At 59.3% G+C, this 8,878-nt stretch overlaps 2 protein-coding genes across 2 annotated transcripts in view; both read right to left on the bottom strand.

Annotated features, from left to right (window-relative positions):
* NQO1 (NAD(P)H quinone dehydrogenase 1) overlaps positions 1–1,342 on the bottom strand; it is a 4,454-nt gene extending 3,112 nt beyond the window's left edge. The window contains exon 1 of the mRNA XM_019536086.1: positions 1,309–1,342. Within this exon, the coding sequence (XP_019391631.1) occupies positions 1,309–1,315 (7 nt within the window). The 5' untranslated portion in view covers positions 1,316–1,342. The remainder of the gene's footprint in view (positions 1–1,308) is intronic.
* Positions 1,343–5,422: 4,080 nt separating this feature from the next.
* The window catches only part of NOB1 (NIN1/PSMD8 binding protein 1 homolog), a 3,629-nt gene continuing 173 nt past the window's right edge, over positions 5,423–8,878 (bottom strand). Inside the window, 8 exon segments of the mRNA XM_019536089.1 lie at positions 5,423–6,007; positions 6,607–6,751; positions 7,216–7,313; positions 8,083–8,265; positions 8,359–8,490; positions 8,581–8,652; positions 8,736–8,874; positions 8,876–8,878. The exon segment at positions 8,876–8,878 is cut by the window's right edge and continues 173 nt beyond it. Coding sequence (XP_019391634.1) covers positions 5,738–6,007; positions 6,607–6,751; positions 7,216–7,313; positions 8,083–8,265; positions 8,359–8,490; positions 8,581–8,652; positions 8,736–8,874; positions 8,876–8,878 — 1,042 coding nt within the window. The 3' untranslated portion in view covers positions 5,423–5,737.

An 8,878-nucleotide genomic window follows, 5' to 3' on the forward strand; every position in this document is an offset into this window, starting at 1 on the left:
CAGCACTCTTTCCTGCTTATGCAGGGGGTCGGACTCGATGATCTATTGAGGTCCCTTCCGACCCTAGCATCTATGAATCTATGAGTCCAGGGGGATGAGGGTGGGGGGCCAGGTCTGAGCTGCCAACGAGAGCAGTTTCAGTGGACGTATGGGATGGAGACCGGGATCAAGAGGAAACACCAGGCCGCAGTGCTGCCTTCATCAGACCATGAAACGAAAAGGGAGGGGCGGCAGTTGCTGGCGATGCACCCAGGGCCACGGCTGGGATCTTCACGTGGGAGCAACTTGGCACCTTTGCAATGTGAGGGGAAGGAGCGGGGGGAGGAGAGCAGGGATGGAGCGGAGGGCCTGATGGGGAGCAACCAAAAGGAATTGCCTGTGGATGCAGCCCTGGGCCAAGGAGCCAGCTGTGGCCAGGGGCAGCCCCGCGAGAGTCCCTGCTCTCTGTACAGCAAGAAAACCAAAGCCCAGGCGCAGCTGTACAGGTTGGCACCTGTCTGGGGGTTATACACACCCACCAAGATCGGGGTGCAAATGAGGAGCCCTCGGGACGCCTCGTTTACCAGGACTGAGGAGGGCTGTGCGGAGGGAAGGCAGCAAGGGACGTGCACAGGGCAGGCGCAGCAGCCGTGGGAAAAGCAGGAGCATTAGGAGCTGTAGCAAGACGAGCAGGAGGAGGAGGCCAAGCTGGCGTTGCCCCAGCCCGGAGCCTCTGGCCTCCGTGAGAACATCAGAGCTGCCACAGACGGATCAGATCCGTGTCTGGTGTCGCACGGGGGCAGGGAGCAGAGGCTCGTGCTAGCTCGGTGTCTGGAGCGGTTGCACCCCGAGTCTACAAACCTCGGGCTGTGCCCCCCGCACAGCTGTGACCCACCACAGAAGGCTGGGCTGGGGGCCAGCGCTGCGAGGTGCCGTGACCGGCTTGTCGCCCCGTCCCCCCGGGGAGTGGGGTGGAGATCCTGGGACTTTGCTGCAGGCAGCACATCTGCACCCCTTGGGCAGCTCGCATAGACTCCTGCCCCGGGCTGGTGTCACTCCGAGCGCTCAAACCTGCTTCTCCAGCTACTGAGCTGGGTTAAAAAAAGTCAACGTCGCATGTCCCCCCAGAACCGTGTCTGCCCAAACCTCCGCGCCAGTGCTGCTGTGCGCGCAAGAGCTCCCTGGGGTGCCCTGGAAGAAGGGGTGCCCCCCCGCCCCGCACTTCAGGTGCAGGCCTTGCCCCTCGCTCCCTGCCCCTCTCCTCCGCGGCAGAGGGACCCCCAGGGGCTGCGCTGCTGCGAGCCCGCGTCCCATCCCCTTGTCTCTTACCAGCCATGGTGGGTCTGGAGGGAGCCCGCAGCCACCTCCCCGCGGGCGGAGCCAGCTCCATCCCGCCCCGCTCGCAGCAGCCTCCTGGGTCCTTGCGGTGCCTGGCAAGAGCCAGGGAGACAAATCCCCAGTCACTTCCCCTTCTCCCCTTTGCATTTCGTAACCCTCCCCTTCTTGCAGCCTCTCCTGTCTGCCTCCTCCGTGTCCTAGGGAAGCCCCCATCCTCCTCGCTGCCCTGCTCGAGCTCCTGGCTGGGCTGTGGGGTTATCCAGGCGTGGAGGCACTGAGGGGCACATCCTCCCTTTGTCCTCCCATTTGCCTTTTGGACCGCTGTTTTTAGGGACTGCCCCGAGGACCCCGGGCTCTGTTCCCCATGTGGGAACAGCTCACGTCGAGCCCATCCAAGCAGAGGTCGCAGCCGGGTGGACCTATGTTACACTGACATTGAGCTGCCCCTTCGCTCGGTGCCCTGAGGCCCACCTGCCGTGCTCTTCGCCATTTTGAATCATTTGGTGTCATCGGCAGACGTGACCACCTCCTTCTCCAGATCATTTATGAACGGGTTACACAGCACTGGCCCCAACACGGACCTGGGGGACACACTGCTTACTTCTTTCCACCCCCAAACTAACCATTTGGACTCGCTTTTTGTTTTCTATCTTTAAGCCACAGGCAGACGTTCCCTGCAATCCCGGACTACCTAACCTGACGGAGAGCAGCTGACGGGGGTGCGGGGCAGGAGCGATACCGAAGTGCTGCTTCTGCACCACAGAGCCAGACGGCAGACCTAGGAAGGGGCTACCGAACAGGTAAACCTGCTACAGGTACGTGACCAAAAACGCCCGAGAGCCCCCTCACACCAGGTCCCCGACCTCTGCCTCCCAGGCCTTTCGTAACACCGAGCTGGCTGCTGGCCCATCGCATTAGGTGACTCAGCCGAGTAAATCCTGCCCCCAGACCATATTGTGTTTGCAGTGCTGCACCTGCATTAGGCTGGGCGCGGCTCTACCAAACAGTAATGAACACACACAAAAGATCTTGCTCTGCGGCTGTGGGCGGAGAACAGCATTGCGTGACTCCCGCACACCTGCAGAGCTAAGTCGTGACAGAGGTCATAGCTTTCAAAGGTGTCGACAGTCAGGGGAGTCCAGACTGGCACACACGTTACGTGCAAGGACAGCGGCCTTTTTTATTGTTATGGCAATGGGAGAGCTTGAGCAGGAAGACCCTGCACGGGCCTCGGTCGCTGCTATTGCTGTAGCCCTCCCAGGTTGTAAGCAGCGATGGACTGGGTGCTGCGCACGCCTGGGTGGGTGCACCTTGCCGATCGCTGCCTAGCCCAGGGGACAGCATAGCAGACCCTGCCACTTCTCTTCCTAAGACCTTTCAAAAGCCAACAGTATGCCCATTTCAGAGCCTGGCTCCAGATGTTCATCTGTGCCGAAGAGCCCGCAGGTCTTTGCGACTGCAGCCGACTTCGAAGCCGGCGCTCAGACGCAAAAGGGACTTTGAACGGTTGAGCCAGGGGGTCTGGCTGCAATCCTGAAATGCCCCTTGCAGACAGCAACCTGGCGCCTCGTGTAGCTCAGTCTGTACCTCGGGAGGGTGCTGGGCTGCTTAGAAATGCACCAGAGGTAAATGAGTTACCTTTTCACTCTCCGTATTGAGCACCCTGTCCTCTAGGGAGCTGCACTAAGTAGCTCTTAAGGGCCAGACCCAGTGTGCAGGCCTGGGGCACTGATGCCTAGGACCTGCTGTCCTGCTCAGCCCCAGTGAGAGGGTGTAGGTCAGACCCTGCTTCCACACTAAGTGAAGGGGAGCAGGTCCACGACCCGCAGCTGGGCTCCTCTGGTCTGGTGCGCTGCCCTATAGCTTTTGCTTTGCAGATTGGCCTTACTGACCCCAGCCTGTGAACGAGCGACATGACACGGTGGGGAGCTGGGGCCTGTACCTGGCCGTACTGCAGCTCAGGATGCCGCCGCCCAGTCACAGTGGGGCCCTGGAAACACTTTGTTGACTGCAGTTGGTATCTAGAGTAATAATTAGAGAAACAAGAGGGGGCCCCTGGAGTCCCCCCCTTTTCCCATGGTCCTTAGTCCAGCCACAGGCAGCATAAACAAGCTAATTAAGCACCCGGCGAGTGTGCGCACAAAAGCTCACACCCACATGCAAGCTTCACGCGGAGGCTGGAGGGCCCAGAGCCCTGCGGCAGCTGCTCAGCCCGATCCCTCTCCTCCTCCTCAGTTGGCCACCAAGGAAATGTCTCTCAGCTCCGAGCAAGGCAGGACCATGCTACCTACCAATGTGATAGGAGAGAGGTCAAGGCCTTTCCTGAAACCAGGAGTGCAGAGATTTCCTCCAAGCACCAGCTCAGACCCATGCACTAAAAAGCCATAAGGGAAAAACAGCATCTGGCCTGAGGGAAAGGAAATGAAGAATGATTTACAGCTCAGTGCCCCGGGTTGGCCGTGGAGAATAAAGCTCAGCAATGCAAGCACCCTCGGCTCCACAAACACCCCTCCTGGCATGCTGCTGGGTCCTGGCACGGCCTAGCTTTAGCAACACCCCTCAGGGGCATCACGCCAACAAAGCACAAGGGGCAAACTCCACTCTGCCCCACTGCTCTGCTTTCTCCCTCGGCAGGGAACTCCTGTCTTCAAAAAGCACGAGTAAAGGTCTTGCTGAAAGTGAGCAAGTCTGAGTGCAGTCCCGAAACCAGCCACGCACAACTGTCTGCTGAGAGGGGCAATTTCTGCATTTGACAGGAACCTGAGCGCTGTCCTGCCCTGGGCATCTGGGTTGCGACCGAGCTGCTTTCTGTCAGCGCAGAGCAAACGCCATCAAAACTGATAGAGAAAGGAGTGTGGAGCTAAGTTGTTCACACTGAATGGTCACAGCTGGGTTAGCTCCAGGAAGGCTGATGGAGCAGAGAAAGGTGGGCAGGAAAAGGGGTTTTTGAAAACTCTGGAGATGCTTTTTTCCCCACTCATTAACAAGCCACAAAGCCCAGCAGTAAGCTGCCTTCTGTGCCTCACCTGGAAGTGACGATCCAGCCCTAGATAGGTCCTAAAGGAGGGATCAGTCCTCTCCAGCCTGTCTACGGCCTGGAGCTCTTCTCGAAGAACCAGGGCACTTGGGGACCAGCACAAAGGGCTTTCCCATCAATAGTCTGGTTTGCTCCCAGTTGGAGCCCTCAATCCCAACTCGTCACCCAGTTGCCAAGTCCTTTTGTGCCTGAACGTTGGCTTAGCTTTGCTTGCAGGCCAGGGCACCGATATACAGAAAGCCTCGCTTGTGGCCGCAGCGCTCTCTAAACGGCATCTTTGTTAACCATTCCTTTCCATCGCTTTCTAGCCACTGCTGCTCGGGCTATGTGCGTCAACCTCACACCCAGCCTAGGCCAGGACAGGAGACACTTGCTCTAAGTTTGCCTCTGCAGCCAAGCCAGCGGACAGGTAAGAAATACCTCGATAGAGAAAACATGGCACTGGCTAGGCCCTGGGGCTGCAGCTGCTACTTCTTACAGGGCACTGTACATTGCTTCAAGCTAGAGCAAAATATTTGCTCCTGCTGTAATATCGGCACATGTTTGAATGTTACTTTGTCAAGCAGAAACAAAGGACGAGTATTTGCCTCCATATCCAGCTCCCGGTTACAGCCTGATGGTGTGGCTCTGGCAGGCAGATCAAAGGGGAGGGCTGCACCTGCCTCTGCCCAGCTGTGGGCCCTTCCTGCACGATACGCTGTCCTAGAGATGGGCAGGTGTGTCCATGCCAGAGTCCCTTATCCATTAGATTTGCATGCAGCATGCTCCTGCCGCTGGGGTGCTGTGCATCAGCAGGATGCCAGAGAAATCTGGGACTACAAGAAAACTCCAGCAAATTCAGCTCTACGCTAATTCCAGCACTGGCCTGGACACCTTTGCACCCCAACCGGAGGGCATCCTGCATCTTGTAAACAGGAGCAGGGGGAACCACAGCAAGATGTACAAGCCAAGCACAAGAACTCACGTGTGGCAGTCAGCTGAGCAGCAGCTGCAGTGCCTCAGGACAGATGCTCTCTTTCTCCACATGCCGTCTCAGAGCATAAGAACGAACCACAGAACTCTCTCAACTGCAAGCGAAACAGCCACGGACTGCCACGACCTTATTTATTAAAAGCATTGAAGTGTCCAACACTGCCACGCACCTAGAAACAAGCAGACTATACAGCCAGGTCCAGTTCGATAGATGCCTCACATCAGAAGAGGCCTGATGCTCTGTGCACCCAGGTGAGCATGGAAAGCCGTAGCACCGGGGCTTTCCCAGTGCTGCCAGCTTGGGGTCTGCACAGGGAGACCCTGTGAGAGGCCTCACGCTCCCACGCGCATCAGGCAAGAAAACGTGACTTATTGCTCAGCTGACCCAAGCAGACGGCTCTTCCTCTCCCTTCATCGCTTCTTCACGAACTTCCTCATAGCGGCATTGGGATTCACGCGGCGCCGGCCTGCACCCAGAGCTGCATCCCGGATGCGCAGGTTGGCTGCACGGCTGTAGATGTCGTTTTCTGCAAAGGGAGAAACCCCTGCGATGTAGTCAGGGTCGAAGACGTTGGTTTTCTCCCTGGCCTTTCGGGAAAGCCGCTGCTGCGGGAACTGCTGGTCCTCCACGAGGTGAGGGTTGCTGGCGTGCTTCCCCCCTTGGGGAGCAGGCAGGGAGTACTGCAGGGACAACGTGAGTGATCAGAGTGAGAGCACAGCAGCTAGGCAGAGTCTGCTCCAGACTCGGGCCAAGTGCCTCCCAATAAACTCCTAGCACAAATGGCCCAAGGCTCAGGGAGACAAGTCTATGCAGGGGAGGAGCCCAAGGCCAAAGATCTGAGACCGCTGCTGCCTAGCAGACTTCGGCTGAGTAGTTCCAAATTGAAGCGGGACTCAGATCAGAAATGGGGTGAACCTGCAGAGGTGGCAACAAGCCCTGGAACAAGGTGCCATCTCCAGCAATATTTAGAAGTGTGGGTGTAGCAAGAGCTACTCCAATTCAGCCACAGCTACTGGATGTGAAGCAGGAATTGGCTCCACCCGTGCTAAACGGCAGGTCAGACTAAGTGATCCTGATAGTTTCCATCAGCTAGAGCTGGAAAAACTGCTGCAAACAGCAGCGAGACAAGCCCCGACGTTGCTTCGCAGGTGCCATTTGAAACAACCCCTGCTGCCCCAAGCTCACTGCCCAGAGGCCGGCACTCTCCCCTCTTGCGGTTGCGCTCGTTAGGCTGTGTCACAACAGCAGGGCAGCTCCTGTCCCCATGACGAGTGCTTACCCGAAGCCCTCGTGGGTTCAGGACTTTTGGGTTGTGAGAGAAATGCATGTGCAGGCTGCCGTCATCACTCACGCTCACGGCAACCTTCTTCAGAGTCTTGTTGCCGCAGTGTGGGCAGAAGACCTTGGTCATGTCGGATGTCGTCCTGGGAGACAAAGGGAGGGGGAACAGGTCCGCATCAGAGGCAGATCCACCCCGAAGGAATCTCCACCAACACGATCGAGCTTCGGCCGGTCTAGACTCCAGGGCTGAGCTACATTAGGGGAGACGGAACCGCCCCATCTACGCACAGGGGCAGGAAGAGGACGGTGTATTTGCTTAAGTGGCCAGGAATGAAAAGCAGTGACTTGTTAGCCCAGAAGATAAGCCAGTTTCTTCAGTGCCAACTTAACCCAGCAGGCATTGATCCACAACCCCCTCCCCACCTGGGCCAGGTTACATCCCTGCTCTGGTACCCGCCCCCGAGCCTTCGCTGCTAGAGCCGAGAAGCTTGGAAAACCTCCGCGGCCCTTCTGCCTGGGGAGGGGACCGCAGCGAGCCCGGGAGCGAGGACACAGAGCACGACAGCCCCCGGGCTCCTGGTGCCAGTTCAGTGCTCGTGACACCTACCTGAAGCAGCCATGACAGCGCAGGACGTAGTTTCTGGCCTGGCGGATCAGCATCCCATTGACTGCCAGCACGCGGAGGCCCATCTGGAGCAGAACGTTCTGCAAGAAGAAAGGAGAACCGGGGGGAATGCCCTCCGAGGGGCTGACAACACCGGTACCGAGGCCTCGAGAAGGAACGTGGTAAACCCCTGCCTCGTGCTGCGTGGAGAAAGACCTTCTCCGATACCACAGAAGTAGTTACGGAATAGCTACACGGGCAAGGCCCGGAGGGCTGGTCAGGGAATGGCACTGCTGCTGCTCCTCACAGGCACAGCCACACACGCAGGCTTCCGGTGGACCAGGCGGCACACCCAGCAGCGCGAGCACGGCCTGGCACGCTTGTGCCCCCCAGAAGGGATCTCAAGGCAGCCCGGGGTACCACAGGACCCTGGCTGAGAATCGCTACTTCAAATTGATGCCACCTGCACCCCCATTCTGCGCATGCCCCGGCGGGCAGGGCCAGGGCTGCGCAGGTCCTGGCTGCCCAATGCTCAAGCTGGCAGGGCCGCAGCTCTTCGACTGCTTTTTTTTAAATGCCAAATTCCACCACCCTCCAGCATCTTGACCAGCACCGGGCATCATTAGCTCTGTTTTAATGAAGCGCCAGGACCCTTCGTTAACCTCTTCACCATTAAACTGGCAATTTTATTCCTACTTTTCGCCTTGGCTAGTTTTGGGTTCCTCACCCACGCCGCTTGCTCCGAGACGGCCAGCTTTTAGGAAGTCCCTATCCCCAACCCCACGAGATTCAACTTTCCTTCCCTCTGAAAAAGACCCAGTGGCTTTATCCCGAATCACACGTGCTTCGTCTGGCGATTTCCTCGCTCACCTGCATGGCGAAGTCAGCGGTGACGCACCCAACCTGCACGTCCACGGGAGGAGCATCATCGCAGCGTCCCACGTCCTGCTGGATCTGCTTGATGTTGCTGGGGGTGATCCAGTCCTTGTCGTCATCGCTGTCCTCCTCGGAGGCACTTCCCTCCTCGTCCGCAGCAACGGAAACCGGATCGGGCTTCGGGGGGGCGAGGGAGACCCCGTTGGCGGTAGCCACGCGGGCGAGGCGAGGAGCAGGGCGAGCGGGCGGGGGCCGCGCTCTGTTGCTCACCAGCAGCTCCTGCAGGTCCTCCTCGATGCTGGGCAGGGGGTTCCTCCAGTAGAGGAAGGAGCCAAACTCGGGGCTCTCGCACGGGCGACCCTCCAAGACGGAGGAAGGCGCCTCTTCCTCCGGGCGCACGCGCTAGGTTTGCACGAACGAAAGGATGTTACCGGGCAGCGCCCCCCGCCCCGCACGGAGCGGCTCGGGGGCCGCCACGCCCCGGCGCGTTACCTTGGACGGCAGGTGAAACCCAGCGACGTGCACGGGGGCCTCCGGGTGCCGGATGCTGGAGCTCAGCGTTACCTGCGGGGCGGGAGCACCGGGTTGCGGCCGCCCCTGCCCCGGGGCAGCACCGCGGTCCCCGCCCCCGCCCCCCCGGCCCGTACCTGGTGCTGGGGCTCGGCCCGCAGGTGCGCGACGCCGCCGGTCTCGGCCTGCAGCTCGTAGGTGAGCGCCAGCACCTGCAGGTCGGCGCGGGACAGCGACGGGAAGTCGCCCGTCTTCTTGGAGAACTCGGTCACTGCGGGCA

This window comes from Crocodylus porosus, unplaced genomic scaffold (genome assembly GCF_001723895.1).
Source record: "Crocodylus porosus isolate Cpor-Errol unplaced genomic scaffold, CroPor_comp1, whole genome shotgun sequence".
In the NCBI taxonomy this organism is placed as follows: domain Eukaryota; kingdom Metazoa; phylum Chordata; order Crocodylia; family Crocodylidae; genus Crocodylus; species Crocodylus porosus.